At 42.3% G+C, this 18,574-nt stretch overlaps 2 protein-coding genes across 5 annotated transcripts in view; one reads left to right on the plus strand and one right to left on the minus strand.

The window, feature by feature from the left end:
• The window catches only part of ELMOD1 (ELMO domain containing 1), a 270,336-nt gene that overhangs the window by 47,969 nt on the left and 203,793 nt on the right, over positions 1-18,574 (minus strand). The window contains exon 1 of one of the 4 annotated variants that reach the window (XM_049823556.1): positions 1,604-1,753. The exons of 1 other annotated variant lie outside the window; for it this stretch is intronic. The gene's annotated coding sequence lies outside the window, so the exon portion shown is untranslated. Of the gene's footprint in view, positions 1-1,603; positions 1,754-18,574 lie in introns of those variants that run through there. 2 more of the 4 variants (XM_049823553.1, XM_049823554.1) reach the window with 2 other exon arrangements.
• The window catches only part of ALKBH8 (alkB homolog 8, tRNA methyltransferase), a 61,052-nt gene continuing 55,667 nt past the window's right edge, over positions 13,190-18,574 (plus strand). Inside the window, exons 1-2 of the mRNA XM_049823549.1 lie at positions 13,190-13,221; positions 18,073-18,213. Of these exons, the coding sequence (XP_049679506.1) occupies positions 13,204-13,221; positions 18,073-18,213 (159 nt within the window). The 5' untranslated portion in view covers positions 13,190-13,203. The remainder of the gene's footprint in view (positions 13,222-18,072; positions 18,214-18,574) is intronic.

Consider the following 18,574-nt stretch of genomic DNA (forward strand, 5'->3'; position numbering starts at 1 on the left):
AGGGAAGTTAACAACTGTTTTCTCTTTCATGATTTTCCTGTTTAGTGCTTTCCTGGAAGTATTTTGTGCCGATTTTCCTGTTGTTTAGTGCTTTCCTGGAAGTATTTTGTGCCGATTTTCTGTCTAGAGTGATACAGCATCTGATGCTGTCACATGATTTCACTCCTAAAAATCATAGGCTTCCTGTCTCCGAGCATCTGTTAGGCTTGGTGATAAGTCAATTACTACAGCAATGCGATTTTGTGTTAGTTTTAGTTGAAATACTGTTTAAAATGTTATGCAAATTATGAGAATTGAACAAGTCAAAAGACATTTCTAGATGTAATTCCACCTGTTTGTTTTGGAAACGCAGTGGTCCATATTTTTTAAGGAAGTCAGAAAAAAGCAGGGTCTCCTAAGAATCAATAAATCTCTGTACTTGCACTTTGCTAAATATGCTAAATAGACATAAGTATGCAACACCTACCAAATTACTACGCTTAATGAGTCTTTTGCTGTTCTCGTCTTAGGGGGACGAGATGTTCTTAGCACAAGCACACTCAACTGCTTCAACTATTCACAGATCTACCAGTACCAAACAATGTTTTTTAAAAATGTATAAGGAAATGTTTGAAACAGAAGGCAAACTGTGAGCTTGCTGTAGTGCATAGGGATGATGTAAGATTTAAGAGATGCCATTTCTCCTATTCTACTTCATTTTAGGATAAATTAGGATAGTGGGGGAGGAGAAGAAGAGAGAAGAATGAAAACCTAGATTTACTAAAGCATGCAAGCCACAAAATAAATTTATTTCAGTTTTTAAAATGGCTCCTTTGTTTCAAACGCCTTTGTCACAAAACCCAGCTTGTTGTGATCTGACTGTTGAGTTGACTGAACTGGGACGAAGGTGGTGTTCTCCCCGGCGCCCCCATTCTGACATACACTTCAGCTACTCTCTTCTAGCCATTTTCACGGAAACGGTAAGAAAAGCAGAAACGGCGAGGACAAAGAGAAACATAAAAGCCTGCAGACATCAATCCTAGAGTTAACTCGGGAGCAGGTGTAACTTGACCATGCGGGGGAACGAAGGGGAGGCAGGGAAGAAGACCGTGCCGGGGAGGGGGGGGGGGCTGGGGGGGGATCATCATTATCCTGTCCACACGTCGGTGTAACCGAGGTCCACAGATCTCAGGGCAGCTGCGCGGCGGAACAAGCCAGGCCGGCGGCCCCGGGCGCAGGGCGGTCTGCCGGGGCAGGGCGCGGAGCGCACTGCGGAGCCGCAGAGCCGTGCGCCTGGCTGCCGCCCAGCGCCGGCCTCCTCCAGCCGCCCCCTCGCCAGTTGCAAAGGATGGGGCCGTTAAAGAATACGCGAAGAAAATTTTTTAAAACAACAACGGCAAAAACCCCAAACGCGCAAACCACCCAGCGTCCCCCCAGTTTCCTTACGCCGCAAGATCTTCCCAGGGAGCGTCCCGCGTTCAAAGGGGCAAAACTTCGCTCCCTTTTGAGCGGGGGGCGGGGGGGGCAGCGGAGGGGGCTGCGATGCGGTGCCCGGAGCCGCCTCCCGTCGCTAAGCGACCCGCGGGACCGGCGGCAGGGCCCTCGGCCGCCTCCGCGCACTCACCGCGCCGCGCCGCGCCATCCCCGCCGTCCCGGGCCGTCCTTCCTCGCCGGGCGGGTGTGCTGCTGCTGCTGCCGCGATCTGGGTCGGCTGGCGAAGGTGAGGAGGAGGAGGGAGGAGGAGGAGGAAGAGGAGGCGGAGGAAGGCGGGTGGCGGTGCCGCCTACCGGCGAGCGCGGGGGGCGGCTGCGGCGGAGCCCGAGCCCGCCCCGCGGGGAGGGGAGGGGCCGGTTGCCGGCGGTCCCCGGTGAAGGATGCACCTCTCCTCCCCTTTTGACCTCCCTTTGTCCCGAAACGAAGCTGGATTTCCGAGACCTTCCCTCCCGTTCTCCCCACGCTTGCCGAGGAAAGGCGATACCTCTTTGCGCTTGAGGGGAGTCCAGCCACAAGGGTACAGTTAAGGTCCTACGGGAGAGCGGGGAACATCTCCGAGGTGTTAAGATCCCGGCCAGCTAGGGCAGTATCCTGCGAGTCGGCATCCTGCCTCCATATCCCATCCCACCTACCTGTCAAGGAGATCAGCGTCCTTTCTTCCCCATCAGTATATCCCAAAGGCTTTTGATCTTCAAAGTTTAAAATCTGCTAATCAGCCTCACAGGCATGCTAGTCTATTTATACGGCTGTCCCCTCCAAGGGAATAATGACCCTTGTCTGAAGTGTCCACAGAATCATTTTAAGTTGCCCAGTGCTGTAACTACTGCCACTAGGCAAATAGTCTGTGCTTCTGTTCATCCTTACTGCTGCATGCATCTGTCCAGATGTTCCTTTGAAGCTGTAAGCAGGCTGTCAGGACACATTGGCATCCCCACATTGTCCAATAGTCTTGGGTTTTCAGATGTCTTTTGAAAACACTAATTAACCTCTTTTTCAAAGTGTTTCCTATGCCTAAACTGAAAATAGCTTTCTGCATGCCTGTTAAAGGGACATGGTGTAATTTCTTCTGAATCTCCTTTTTCAGTCATTTTGATCCTATAATCAACTGTCACTTTCAAGAAGTACGGTGAAAATGCTAGTGACACCAAGTTAAACATTTAAGAACTAGGAAATGCTGTCCATGTCTTGCACTCAAGGCAAAGACGACTGCTACTTAATCCACCTCCTAGTTAGAGCTATGTAGTCCCTCTTCCACTTCTTGACATCAGCACACCTGATGTACCTGGCTGGCAGATGCTGCAATCTGCAGAGCTGATTAAATGGCAGGGACAGGTCTCATCTGCCTCCACTACAGCCATGCTGTCCATTAGCAGCCAAGGTCCAATGCTCAAAGGAACCCACTAAATGCTGGGTATCGGGCTGCAGCTTTACTTTCTTATCTCTTATTTGCCTCATGTTTTGCACGTTGAAGTAAGGTTTTCAGCTTAATTCCATGCATCAATGAAACTAGAAAAGTAGTTCTTTCTCCTGCCTCGTACATTATGGCAAGTTTTTCAATTACTATATCCCAGTGAATTCCACCCCCTCACACATACTTGGTCTCAGTTCCTGACCCTGTCAGAACTGCTCTAGCACAAGATTGGAGGAGCCACCACAGGTCACTACATCTCTGAACAGAGGAAACCCAGATTTGGGGAATTTTCAGGGGCTTCAGGAGCAGCATTCAATTACACTTCCCAAAATAAGTTTGGGAACAGAGCTTTGTGAGACAATTCATTCATAATTATGCAAGATGCATCATGAGTGTGAAAAGCCAGATCCATGCTACAAAGTAGCCTTACCTTCCCAGATGCTATACTCCTGTCCACCAATGTTGAAGAATTTAAAATGTAAGCTGGAAAGGCTCATTGACTCTAGTCCCTTACTGCTATGGCAAATTTAGGGGATCATACCAAAAGGTTTGGAGTTTCCAGATGGCCTCCTGCCCATTCTCTGGAATCATGTAGTGGCACATAGCTCTGCTGTAGTCACGCAGTGCCATTTCAGACTTGACCCTTGTTATCAAATTGCAGTTTGACGTACCCATTCACTCAATATCTTGGGATGGAAGTTACCCAGATTACTATGCCTCCTACGTTCAGCACCATTGTTCATATGGAAAGCTGAGGCAAACCAGCATTTTAAAGCCTGGATTAAAAAGCCCCCAGCTCTTTTGATTATAAGCACTTACAGAACATATTACAATGCTGTACTTTCCTTCTAACAGCATAATTATTTTTAATTTATGGCAAATAAAAGAAACTGTGCATGACAGCAGAAATATAGCCTGTAGTTAGAAGTTGCAGTGAAAAACATATTAGAAAAACTAGATACAGGACCCCACTAGTTGAGCAATATCACACTTTTCCAGCAATAGCTCACACAGCCTGCTAGGCATAATAAAAACCAGCAAGGTCACATGCATGATTAATTTAGCATTGGAAAGAAGGTGACAGAAGCAGCAAAAAATCCAGATAGCAACATACCTAGCGCAGACATTGGTTAAAAATCAAAAGCTCAGGTCCCTCATTATTGTGGATAGAAGCTCTTATTGCACAATTTACTGATAAAGACAAGATTGATAAAAAGTACACATGCTATGCTCTTGTGAAGAGCCAAGCACTATTAAATACACCATAAGGATTTACACTTTAGTTAATAATTTTATAGCATTTTTTTTTCTTTTTAACAAGTGACTTTTTTTCATTTTGTGACAATACAAATGGTAGCAGAAATACTTTAGTTATACTTGTATTCTTTTACTTAAAAGAGACAAAAGGAAAAATATGTTTTACCTAACAATCCTAGTGCTCCCAGAATAGTCTTAAAAGTGGTAGTAGTGAAAGCAAAGGAAGGAATAAAACCACACACCACCCCATTTACATAAGGGACTTTCTTACCTCAGTTTTCAAAATCTATAGTCCAGACTATCAATCTGTTCAGGTTTTACTCAGGATAAAACAGGCTACTCTCAGCATAAATTAAAACCTTCTCAGACTGCTTTCAATCTTCCTCACCTGCCCTGGGCATCAGGGGACCCTTTTGTCAGCTGGGCATTATCAGGGTGTGATAAACCACACCCTCATCTTCAGTCTGCTAGCTGTTTACCTAAGACTTGTGGATCAGCTAAAAGTTTTTATTTTTTATTTCTTAGTGTTTGATCTTCTGGCTCTATTAGCCTAAGTGTAATTTAAGAAACCATAATACATTAGGCAACTAATGACAGTGCTGCGCATTTAAAAGAAAATTATTGTAATGGAAGCATACTAAGTATAATGATACTTGTGATATCAAAGGAACAATAGTGGATTAAGTACTGCAAGACCAGCTGCTGTGTTTCTTTATTACTTTGACTGAGCTGATCAAACTTTTTTGCTTGTGGGGAAAAGCTTTGCATTAAAAAGGCCATACCTTTCTCCTAGTACTCTTGCCTACTGGAACACATGAAGTCTGATTTCGGTTTAAACACGTATTTGCCCTCACTCCACAGGAAAAGGCATCTCACCTCTTGTCATTTGGAAACCCAAATGTTTATATGAAACTATATGAGATCTTGGTGTAAGAAATCACCAAACACTGGTATGTGGTGAAATGGAGCCTTTCCAAAGCCAGTAGCAAGCAGATGACAAAATAATGCTGTAATTAGTGAGTCTGATCATCACTACAGCTTTTGTTCACAGAAGAATCAAGCTCAGATTACCTTAGGTGTAGGATGTCATGAAGCAAACATCCAGCTATGTCTTCTGGGAGGTGTTATACAGTCTATGTGAATGGGATGCTCAGGTAAAGGTGCAGATGGGAGGACAGCATTTGTCTGAGCAGAGCTTGTCACCATTTGTCCTGGTTTCAGCTGGGATGGAGTTAATTGTCTTCCTAGTAGCTGGTACAGTGCTATGTTTTGAGTCCAGTATGAGAAGAATGTTTATAACACTGATGTTTTCAGTTGTTGCTAAGTAGTGTTTAGTCTCAAGTCAAGGATTTTTCAACTTCTCTTGCCCAGCCAGCGAGAAAGCTGGAGGGGCACAAGAAGTTGGCACAGGACACAGCCAGGGCAGCTGACCCAAACTGGCCAACGGGGTATTCCATACCATGTGATGTCATGCCCAGTATATAAACTGGGGGGAGTGGGGGGTGGGGGGATCACCGCTCGGGGAACTAACTGGGCGTTGATCAGTGGGTGGTGAGCAATTGCACTGTGCATCATTTGTATATTCCAATCCTTTTATTATAACTGTTGTCATTTTAGTAGTGTTATCATTATCATTGTTAGTTTCTTCTTTTCTGTTCTATTAAACCGTTCTTATCTCAATCCACAAGTTTTACTTCTTTTCCTGATTTAAGCATGATCCTGAATTATGTGATTTAGTGATGGATTCCTCTCTTTGGTCTCCATGCATGTTCAAGTAGGTGCTGATTCCATTCCTAGGACTGTGTCCTGTGCAACTGACAGGTATATGGGGACTTCCTGCAGATATCCTCCCCCCTCAAATGCATTCCTACAATTGAGCTGCAGAACACTATAGAATTTTGTTATAAAGAACCATCCTGCTGCAGTGAACAGAAGGGTGGGGTGACAAAATAGATTTCCAATATAATTTTGTTTGCTTAAGAAACCTGGTTCCCCAAATTAAAAACTATTTTCTTGCTATGTCCGAGTATCTATTTCAAGTATCACAATGATTTCATAATCACTGTGATGCTTCAAATCTGTGTCAACGTTCTACTTTGAAATATTGAACAGCTGGCAAATCTCTGTGCTAGCTCAGGACAGGCGTCAAATACAGAATTGTCCTGAGATGGTGTATTACATGGCTCTCGTGCTGATATTATAGCAACTAAAGCAGTTTGCACACAAGCTTTATGATCATTTCTTAAACCTCTGTCCTAGTTATTTTGTTCATTTACAGTGCCACGTTTCTTTTCACTTGTATTCCTTTGACTGAAGATGCCATAAAGTTTAACACAGAAGACAATAGCAAAAGCATGTAGATGATGATAACATGAGAGATGAAGTGTGTCAGGCTTACTCATATAGCCTTTAGAGAGATGACAGCTAAGTGAAGCAGCCAGTATGCTCATTTAGTTTACCCATCTCTTGAAGCAAAGAATTTTGCCAGAAAGGATCTTGTCTGCATATGAATTAAGAGCATTTAATGTTATGATGTTATAATTTAAATCATTCTATTTGATATTTCTATATAGAAAGAGTAAAATAAAGTGATGTAGACATGAATTTCAAATACTATATGCTAACAACACCTGCTTTTTATCTTAAAAAAGTGAACAAATTTGAATATGCTGATTAACAGCAGGCTATATCCTAATCTTCACTAAGATGTGTACCAACCATATTACGTCTGTGTGAGAAAGAAAGATTTGCATTTGTAATAGAGAATTTCTTTGAAACCAATTTTGAACAAGGGAAAAAAATGTGATGTGTTAATTTTTTATCTATTTTTCTTTCCATTTATCCTCTGCCATTAATCAGATCCATACTCTGAGTGCATATGCTACGTTTCATTCAAGGATTACAAAGTGTTACACAAACAATGATTCATGAAGATTCACAGCCATTGGTGAGTTGGGTAAATATTTATGTAAATGTCATACAGACTGGCAAACTGAGTCACAAAGAAGTGGTATTTCTAAAAAAAATTTCATGAAGTTTCAATGCATCTTTTTTTTGGCCTATTCAGCTGAAAAACTTACAACTTCTGTTTTTCAGATGTGTTGAGTGTTCATACAGATCCAGAGAAGTCAATGAAAATTGGATTACAAGAGCAGCAAGTGGGGTGACTCAAGTAACTAGTGGCCATGTTTTCGTGTAGAAAATTTTAAATTTTGGTTGCACAGCTGTTCTTCCAAAGAAGACAAATCTATTGCATGAGCAACAGCTAATGAGACCTCCTGAGATGATGCCTGAAAAGGGCTGAAAGGATAGAGTTCCAGTCTAAGGAATACATTGCAATATTCTCTCCAGTCTCACTGGAGGCACTGAGGATCTTTCTTATAATGGAAATGTGATATTTAGTTCTCTGTATGTAAACAATAGTATGCCTTTAAATTTTAACTTTGCAGATTATGTCTGGACTGCAAGCACTGTATCCTCAAAAATGTATTGATTGATGAAGTAGGCAAATTCACTGCCTGATATCCCATGCTTGTCCTTATAATATATTTATGCCCTGAAGTCGTAACTGTGAGAAACGATGGTTTCCAAGGATATGCAGGAAAGCAGACTGTCTGCCTGGTGTAGATATCAGGGAGGATCCCTGTGTAGGGTCGCATTGCTTTCTGAACACCTACCAAATCCTAACTGCTTGTGACAGAACTGGGTTTTGCCAGGTTAGTGTAAGATTTTGAATGTAGGGCCAGAAGAGAATAATATAATTCAATCAGTAATTCAAAAAAATAATATTTCCTGTCTCATCATGGAAAAAAGGCATGAAGAACAAGAAGAGAATGTAAAGTATGTGCAGGCTTTGAAGAAGAGGTGATAATTTTCAGCCTTTGTGCCAGAGAAAACAGAAATATTTTGTTTGAATCTTTCTAACAGCGCTGCTTTCAAGGCTAAACTAAACCATGTGTTGATGGGTTCATTGATTTGCAGGGAAATCAATATTTTGTATGGTTCTTTCAGTATTTTGTATTACTTTTCTGACATCCTGGAACGTGTACTAGACTGGCACAAGAAGATCTTTCCTAGACTGTGCCTGAATTGCAGAGAAAGAGTCACCTGGGTAGTGAAAGCAGCAGTTCCTGTTCAGGAGAGAATTATCATCTCTTTTTCAAAGCCTAGACAGCTTTGGAAAGATTTAAAGCCCTAAGTCTCCAAGACTGCTTATGGCCAGAGAAAATTTAGAAAATTAAAACTGAGGACAAAGTAATTGCCTGCAATGTATGACTTGCTTCATATTGGTGCATGTAGGACTTTGAAGGCTGGGGACCTGTCGGGTTTAGGGATTAATCCATGCGGGGCCCAGACGACGGAACACCAATGTGATGATTAAAGTTGCCAGTTTATTGAGCTTAGCTGATCATTTTTATACAATTCTCTAAGTTGTTCAGAAACTTTGATTGGCTACTACACGCAAGCATTTGGTGTCCACGTGCACAAGCATAAGCGGTGATTGGTTACATCGGTACTGTCCACACACACAAACACAAGACATAATTGGTTGTGTTAATTAAAACATACAAGACTTGTCTTAGTCCAATTGGTCAAGATAAGCCCCTGAATTGAGGTTGTTTGTGCCAAGTTCCCTTTATCGTGGAATGTGCACCTGTGTTTTTCTAATTGGGATCTTTCTTCTTCCATCTTCTTGTTTATTCTGTTCAAGGCCTTCTAAAGGTGCCTGGAACGGTCTTGTGACCATGAGTTATTTTCAGGCCCAATAACTAAGTTCCATATAACTGAACCCTACAGGGACCATTCACTGAGAGGTTTTATGTGAGCAGAAAAAGCTGTCAGGAGCTGCATTGGGAGCTTTTAGTTGATCTCCATGGTTATTATGCTTTCCGATAATTATGCCTAGGGAATTTACATCTCTTGGATTCTTCCTTAAACAAATGACAAAACTCTCCGTTTGTTGACATCTGTGTGCACATGTTGCAGGAACCTCGTAAGAGCTGGAGCTTTGGACTGGCAGTACCGATAATGAAAGGTCTTCAGACTTGCAGCATGCACATCATAAATATAGTAACTTCTGTCTTCTGCCTGAAAGTTCACAGGAATTGTCTGAGGACTCTCCAGGCAGGGATCAAAGATATTCTGTTTATTGAAGCCTACAGAATTGTGCTCCCAGTTCTAGCATGATATTAATGGTGACCCAACAATGTAGGCACACCTTCACAGTGTGTCTGACAACAGAATTTAAAACTGTTCCTCCCCCTCTCTGATAACACAGGCTTGCATTTCATTAATGCAATCTCATGGCATAGCGGAAGTGCTCAATTTAGCTAATCTCTGCCTGATCCTAAACTTTCACTGACTAGTTTGGTTCTCTGGATGACAAGATCTGTAACTGTCCCAATACAGAACTGAAATCTCCCTGCTCAGAAGAAGTTGTGTTGTCATGCTAAAGAAATTGCTCCACAGGGGGATCATACCTTGTAACAAGGGAAGTGAACTGGCCTATAACCGTGCATTTGTGCCACAAAACCAGTGTTGCTAAATATTACAATTTTATCATGAGATTTATGCTATTTAATGTATTTCTTAAAGTTCCAGTACCCTGAGTCTGGAGATTTCAGAAAAATTTCAGTTTTTATTAAAGGAAAGGAAAAAAAATGTACTCCAAAGTCTTATGTTTGTGGAAAAAAAGCTTGGAGGTATGAACAAAGTGTAGCCTAAAGCTTAGAAATCAGAAAACATGCTGATACTACTTGACATTTTAAGTCTCTTGAGAATAAAAGATTTTTGTTTGCTAGTATTTGAAAATCCCATTGATTTTACCAGTGCCTAGATTTCTCATGCCTCTTTTTGGTCTTATGCAATTGCTAAAAAATTCTTAAAGTTGTTTTTTGGCTGTTTTTCTTTTTCAGAAAGAAATATGAAATCTAGCACTGAACAGCACAAATGCAGAATCAAAATGACATGCAGCACACAGCCAGCCTTGCTATCTGCCTGAAAAATATAAGCCTTTGGCATTGCAGAGGTTTGTTATGGAGAATTTTACTATCACAAGCAGCAGCAGTAGCACATTTTAAATTTAGGCCAACAGATATTTGTCAAAATCCTTAACTATTACATGAATGCTGTCCTAAAACAATTAATCTTGTGTGTCATCATTTACTATGGTACTCCTCTACAGTACTAGTTGTGGGTGATTTTGAGCTGGATTTTGTGCTAAGAGGTTTCTTCTTATTTCTGTAACAAACTGCAGTCCTGAAACATATCCTATTTGTCATGATTCTTAAACTGCAGATTCTTAAATCAAGAGATTTGATACAGTAAATCCTACTATCTTCCTGTGATTTTCTTTTAATTTGGTTTGAAAGTGATGGGAATCCAGTGTGATCACATTAAGCTAAAGAATGGCTTGGCTTGCTTTGGTGTGAAAGGGAGTAAGGTTGTCTTTCCCGATATGGACCAGTAACCTCTAGTTTGCTGAAGGAAACAGAAGTGTTTACTTACTATCATATGAAGTGGATTCCCAGGGAGTGACAAATGCCTTGACTCTAGGAATGTGGTAAAGATAAAACAACTAACAGCATAGTGAGTATTGTAATTTGTTCCTGGGAAGAGTCAGCAGCATTTATTTCTCACCCTTGAGTAAACGGGAGCATGACATTCTGCTTTAGAAGACATGTTTCCTGGTTATCAATTAAAAAAAAGAAGAAGAAGAAAAAAAGAGTCAGAACCCAGATTTCCTGATATAAAAGTTTTTGGTTTTTTTTCTTAAGAAACCTATGGAAACTTAATTTCAAACTAGAATATTTGCTGAATTTAAAACTATTATCATTATAAAAATTGGATTTTTTTTTAGAAATATTGAGATTTCTGTGAAAGCACTTTTAATCAGAGATTATATTAACACCAAATGTACTTGAATCCCCACTTCTGTGAACTATTTTGTGGGTTAGTCAGTGATAATGTTGTTAACTATTTTGTGGGTTAGTCAGTGATAATGTTGTTAACCATATGGAGATGTATTTTTACTTGTGGTCAATAAGCACTGTGGTACTGCAGGAGATGTCTGTACCCATGTCACCTAGCATAAGACACTGCACAGTGCTTCAGGGCTTAAATTATAAGGGGAATTACAGTTCTGGTTTGACCAAAATAAGCTTGTATTAAAACCCCCACAGCCAGCCTTTAACTGTTTTCCTTTTAATTGGTGGAATTGTCCTATGTAAGAATGTTGTTGATCGAAGTAAAATCTTGATGTATTTACAGAGGAAATATTATTACAGTATGCATCACAAATTCTTGACCAATGCTAATCATACAGAGATATTTCAAGAAAAAAATGCACAGTGAGTTTGTTCCCCCCCAGAAAGTAATTTTCAAAATAATAAAGCAGAATAAATCCAAACAATGACTGGCAAACAGAGTCAGGCAGCTGCCAGAACCTCGTGGTTTGTGCTCTGAGATGTAAAGTTCCACTAAGCCTATGTTCTACCTCTTACCTACCAACAATGCATCCCAGTGGGATAAACCACACATGGACAGCCAAGTAGAAGAATGGAGAGCCCACACAATCAGGGCTTTGAACTGGAACATGGGCTTAACTTAACAGAAAGAACCTTTTGGCAGGTATTTTCCACTTGTCAGAACAAATTGGTAGTGAATTACAAACTGATTTCACTAGGATCATCCTTTCAGTAGCTTTCAGGTTTGGTGGTTTCCAGGGCTGAGGGCCTCAGAGAATATTTTAATAGAGACAGCAGCTGTTGACTTTGCCTGCATGTTCTTTCGCCCCATTCATTCTGGCTTACAAAAAGACCAGATGATGCTAATGCTTGGTGTTCACAAAGGTTAACAAGCTCCCTGCTATACTCTTACTAGGTAGGCAGTTAATAGTCACACTTTACATATGAGAAAACTTAAGTAAAAGATCTGTGCTATCACAGTATCTTGCTACCCACTGCATGGGTCAAAGATGGACAGTGATGTAATGCCACAGACTGTGGTGGAAGGACAGAAGTGAGACCACCTTTCTGACCAAATACTACCTTCACAGGCTGGTGGATGTGCCCCATCAGCCTCACATCTTTAGTGTGCTTGTACCTCCTGCACATGGGACAGCTGTGTCCCTGGCACAGGGCATGGTATATGCTCCAAGGAAAACAGAAAGGTATTTTTCTGGGTAAGCACAGCCCTATCTAACAGCATATGTAGACTCCTCCAGAGTGTGGATCTGGGACAAAGTTAAGGAACTAGCTTCTGACTACAGGTTTACAGGCTCATCAGTAACTCCACATACCACTCACCCAGGAATCCCACACCTAATTGATCTTGAGAAAGGTTAAATACCCACAGGAGGCTGGAGGTGGGAGGGTGGGGAAACTTAAGTTGGTATTTAAATAGAGGGAAGGGGCAAACAGGCAGGTTTTAGGCAAGAAGTTATAGTAAAATATTTGTTAGGTAAAGACAGAAAAAGTAGGTAATTCTGAACTTCAGTATTTTGAATAAAGAAGGGGGAAAGGGCTGTGTTGGTCTAGAGGCATACTATGAAGCTCGGTTAGTCTACGATAGCAGAGAAAAATGAAGGGAAGAGGAGGCTTATGTGTTCTGCCTCTGATTTAAGGGATCACTTTCTCGTGCAGGGAGCCCGCGAGCTGTGGAGATGCTTCCTTTCAGGGAGGTGCAGGTTGCTCAGTAGTGTGGGTTTACTAAGCAGCCTTAGTGGGGTTGCCAGCCAGTTGAAGAGTGGTGTGGGGAAAACGCATACGCACGACTAGAGGCTCGGTCTTCACGTGGCCCTGGCTGCACTGGCATGGTTTTGCCTTCCTCTGTCTTGCCAAAGGTAACGTGATCAGTGCTGGCTGTGATGGCGGCTCGGAGAGGCTTGGCTTCCTCCGCCGTGTGATAACGGGCCAGATGCCCTCTCTCGGTAAACATCCTCAGGGGAGCGGCGGTCCCACCCGCGGCTCGCTTCCACCCGCCCGGGGCGCGCCGGGGGCGGAGCGCCGCCGTGACGGAGCGGCGGGGGCGGGCGGGCTGCCTGCCCGCCTGCCTGCCCCAACATGGCCGCCTCCAGCCAGGTAACGTGCTGCGCCGGCCGGGTCCGGGGCTGCCGCGCTCGCATCGCCCGGCTCGGGGAGGGGGAGCGGGCGGGGCACCTTGGGGGCGGCGGGAGCGCGGACGGCCCCTGCCGCGGGCTTCCCTCCCCGCCGCGCCGCCGTGTGCGGGGGAGCCGAGCCCGCGGCGGCCTGGCCCTGGCCCTGGCCATGCCTCAGTCAGGGCGAGGTGGTGTGAGGGGACACGCGGCCAAGTCAACCCCTGCGTCTGCCGCAGCTTTTGCAGCCCCCGCGCGGTGTTTACTTAGGGCAGAACAGCATGCGCGCATCCCTGTTGTTACTCCTGTTACCGTTATTGTTTTTAAGGGGTGCCCAGAGCCCGTGGACTTGAGGGGTGCCGGTGGGCGGTTGAAGTGCTGGCTGTCACTGGCAGGGTTGTGGTGAGGATAGCCGCAGGGAAGTTCTGGTGCCTTCAGGCGTGTTTGCCCAATACTGGAACTCTTAAATCTCCCCATCAGGGCTTCATAATTTCGGTTTTTCCCACGAGTTTGGATGTCTGTGTCTGTACAGATTTATGTTTACGTGTCTGCGGCACGAAACCAAGCCAAAACGGAATAATAAACTGCCAGACTTGATAACTGAGCGTGGTGCTCCCTCTGCTGACAGCTGCCGTCTAGCTCCGTTCCAGTAACAATTCACTTTCAGTTTCAGAAGTGGCTTCTACTGCAAATAAGGTTACCCCACTATATTAAAGCTTTACATTAACCTTTGTAGTAATTTCAGGCCAATTGTGTGGCCTGCTATAACCTCAGCTAGCATTGCAAGGGGAGGCTGTTTCAGTGTATTTTCAGGAGCTACTTTTTCTCATACTTCTGAATGGAGGTAGTAACAGTAATGACTAATCCACTGCTGCATGGTTTTTCTTCTGTAGTCATGTTGGCCTTTGTAAAAGGGCGTGTGGGATGCTACCAAATAAAGTTTTCCACTTCTATACAGTTGAGTGTGATTCCTTAACTCAGAAATCAAGGCAGACTGTTAGTTTCTGTGCCTGCAGAACTGAGCCTTGGGTAATGATGCAACAGACAAGGCAGAGAGTTTAGGCCCAGTTCAGACAGACCAAGGGAAGGTTCTGCTGTTTCAGCAATGCAGGTAGTGCTGTTTGAGGTTCCTTCAGGAGCTAGAGGCATCTGGCTGATGCTAGCAAGCATGACATAGCACATAGGGAAGGTATTCAAGTTTCTTGAGCTGCAGGTGAAAGGCCAGGCAGTGTAGGGAAGGGCATCTCTGCCATTTTTTAGGCAGCTGAGTCACGCCTTATCTGTCCTTTGTTCTGTTGTGTAGTTCAGATGTTATGAAGGATGGAAAGTAGTCTTTCAAATACATTTTCTGTGCTAGTTTGCCAAATATTGGCCCATGACTTCTTGGCTTCTGTGTGGAGAATGTGGGAGTTTGTGAGGACCTGACTAAACTCAGGGCTGCTTTCCCCTGAGATCAGATGGAGTCTTCCCGTGTGCAGAGGTGTAGATGTTATGGGAGAGGCCTGAGCCTTTCAGTTCAATATCCTGTTCTTCAGGCTGGGTCTGTTCTGCAGAGGCTGCGTGACAGTGCTCTGACTGGTATGTATGGGTGATGTACATAGCCTCCATGCTTTTCGATCTGAACCAGATTTGCATGGTTCCAAAGAGTAAATCCATCCCACATTTTTACTCTCTTTCTGTAAACCCACCTCACCAAATCAAGGAGGAGTCTCTTCTATACTTTCCTGTGAAATAATTTGAGACTCCTTGACTGCCTCCCCAGAATATAAGAACCTGCACATGAGTGGTCTGTAAAGCTATTTGCCTCTGTTCACCTGCATATGGCAAAGTTGGATCAGATTTGTTAATTGCACAGTTTGGTCATGGTGAGCTTGCTGAATGAACCTGCAAATGAGATTAATCCTGGTAAGGGTAGCCTATTAGATGCACTTAAGGGAATGTACTTGATGTAAACTTTTCATGCCTATCTTCGTGAGACATTTTTATTTTTCCCTCTTGGGTACCTTTGTTTCCATTTATCTTTTGTTAGGGTTTTGTGTGTGTGTGTGTCTCACTGTGCTTTTTTTGTCTAAGCCAGTTTGAGATTTCGTGATCGCTATTTAACTAATGAAGGTTAAGAAGATTGTTCGTCTCTGTGTCTTTATAACCCTTTTGGGGGATTAAGTGAAGAATCCTCGATAAGAAAACTGTTTTGAATTTTTGTCTTTAGAAGCAAGTGTGGTTTTGTCAAAGAATGAACTGTGGCCTGTGTGCAGGTCTGCCATCAAGAAGGGAAAATGATTCTTTAAGAAAGTACCAAGAGATTCAGGAATGGAAGGGAGAAAATCGGAGTATAAAATATGCAAAAAGTCCTTAGTGTGCACACTGTTGCTTTGAAGGGAAATGGGAGACAGTTGCTAACAAATCTGTAATAAAAATAATTTTACAGAAATGAAGATTGGCTCTATAACCCATTGATCTTTTCAGCCTCTACACTTTTTGTTTCTGAAGTCACGTGAAATAATTATTTCAGTAGTCTCCTACTTTTTCTGAAACTGTGCCGTGTTAGAGTTTTGTCACTTGTGAGATTTACTTCTCATACATTTTGCCTCCAGTGCATGTTAACATGGTTATGCTTGAATTAGCTCTAAGTAAGAGACCCTAGGGACTGGCAAGAGTCTAATGGTGGTAGGATGGATCTTGGTGCTGAGTAATTTATTAGGTTTTTTTTTTGTCAGGCTCAGATGTGAATGTGATCTTTATGTGGTCAGGATATGTGTAAAAACTTGAATAATGCTGTTCAGCCAGGAGGTCAGAGATCCAATTTTTATGGCTATGCATGCGTGTCGTGGTTTAACCCCAGCCAGCAACTAAGCACCACGCAGCTGCTCACTGTGCCATCTCAAATTTCATAGCAGGCACCTGAAACCGTTTCAGGATAGAATCATTGGAGCCTGCCTACCACGCCAGTAACTTGCTAGATTTGCTTGAAATTGTTATTGTCAATTCATTTTCTTTGACAAATGTTTTAATTCAAGACTGCTGTAAAATCAGATTTGAGAGTGGAAGAGCAAGGGTAGGAGGAAGAACCAACAAATGGTAAGGAGTGGGAAAAGACAGAGTCTTCTTTGGCAGCATATAATCTGCTCCTTTTTGGAGGATTAGAATCTGTTATTTCCATGGGGTGCTTTTGTCATTCTGATTCCCTTTTTTAAGATTTTTCTCTTTTGGTGCAATCAATAGTTGTGCATGTTGATGATGGTAATCTGCAGCAGCCTCAGGGAATACATACTTACAGTTCCTATGCAATATTATTTCTCTCTTTAATATTTTCATAACAGCTTTACTAGTATATTTGCATTTGTTTAAAAGACATTTGCTAAGTCATTCAATACAAAGTTGCATCAAATACTAATAAGAAATGTTTTGTTTTTACCTTTACAATTTTTCTGTGGTGCATCGTCATATTATCACGATTATGTATGCAGTTTAGGTATTGGGAAACAGCTACACAGTCTTGCAAACTAGAAGGTATGCAAGTGGATGACTGACTGTTGGAGCAGCTGGCACACTTAAATAAGTAAATATAGTGGTGACTGGTTTTCCTTTTTTTTTCTCTTTTCTTAAAAGAACAGAAAGAAAAACATTTCTGAGGTGAAGAGAAGATGAGGTGGAAGGATTGTTATCAGATCAATGACAATAGAAGAATGGAAAAAGACAGACAACTGCGGTTGGGTTTTCCAGCTGTACTGTTAGGAGGATTTTGGGGAAAGAAGAGAAGAAACTCCTGAAATATGGTTAAGGGATTATCTATAGGGAGAGAAAAAGAGGAAAGCAAAGTCTAGTCACATTAATGTTTGGGAGCTTTGTCATAGTCTTATGTGAGGTCTGGACTCTTCCTTTGTGTTTGAAGGAAGTGGGAGGGGAGAAGGGAAAAGAAAGTAGGCTTAGAGGTATGTAGGAAAGTACTGTATGATCTCACTGTAGTGGTAGTCTGGAAATGGCAAAAGATGCAAAAAAAACTTGGAGGAGGCCAGTGACTGTGACCCTGAAGTAACTCACTGGTAGGTAAATGCTGTGTTGCCACTAAATTAAATATATGTTAATATATGTACAAAGTTTTCTGTTCCTTCTCATGACAGGGATGTGATTTGCGTGAAGTTTAGCCTTGGAAGATGTGCTAAATGAGATGTGGAGCATCCTGGTTGCTAGTTCTTGGACATCTAAGTATTGAACACATTTTCCTACTCTCAAAAAAAGCAATTTTTGTCAAATGTCATGTTCACTTCAAAGTGGCAGTTAGGAAAAAGGAACCAGATGGGAACAGTTTATCTCTAACTCAAGCATTTGGTGAGGCATGAATAACTTTGAAGCTTAAGACGATACAAATCTCATGGCAGTTCCACATATATTTTTTCTCTTGTTCTGTTCTGGAGAGACTGTAGAGAGAAGGAATAACTGAAACTACTATGTGAAAACAGGAGGAGCAGGCAGGTTAAAAACTGCAAATGGATGTAGTGATATTGTGAATAAAGAAGTGAAGAGGAAAACTGGAAAATGAAATCTAGTATCATGGCAATCTTTATAAAGCTTTATTTTTGCAAGGGATCCACTTAATAAAAGAGTTTAAAAACAGAACTTCAGGGATGGGGAAAACTGCTATTGACTGAGGAAGAACATACTTTGCAGACTCAGTTTTGTCAGCCCTAAATAATTAATAAAATCTGGAATTATCTAAAGTCCTATTACTATCCTAGAGATGTCATATGAGATGGGGAGGCCATCTCTCTAGAACAGATTGAAGTATTTAATTTGTCAGGCAGGACACTTACTATGTATTGTTACTTCTGCTTCCCAGATAACCAGCATGGAAGTTAAAACCAGCAAAAGTTGTTTGAAAATCCATAAAATGAAGAAGAAGGTATTGAGGAAGCAAGTCAGAGCTCAGCATACATTGATGAGACATGAGGGCATTGAATGTATCTCCCATGCCACACAGGTGAGTGGTAGTTCTGATTTTGATGGTAGTGTGAAAATGCTTCTTATCTGTGTTCTATTATTCTCACGTATGCTTTGTCTAAACTGCAGTTGTCCTCTAAACAACTGCAGTTCTCCTTTAGAACTGCAGTTCATGAGATTGAGGGTTTTCTGTGCCTCTTTGATTTCAAAGCTGAACTGTACTTCAGCAGTTTAATATCTGTGGAGAGACTTTGATGGCCTTTGGATAAGGTGTTTAGTTTTTGTGGGGTTTTTGTTGTTTTTTAAAATCTGAAACAGTAGTTCCTTGGGTTGGGGAGGAGGAGGAAGCATGGGAAATGTTACCTTGTTAGAAATAAATAAACTTTTCTTCTCTGTCTCTT

Source organism: Accipiter gentilis, chromosome 19 (genome assembly GCF_929443795.1).
Source record: "Accipiter gentilis chromosome 19, bAccGen1.1, whole genome shotgun sequence".
NCBI classification, from domain to species: domain Eukaryota; kingdom Metazoa; phylum Chordata; class Aves; order Accipitriformes; family Accipitridae; genus Astur; species Astur gentilis.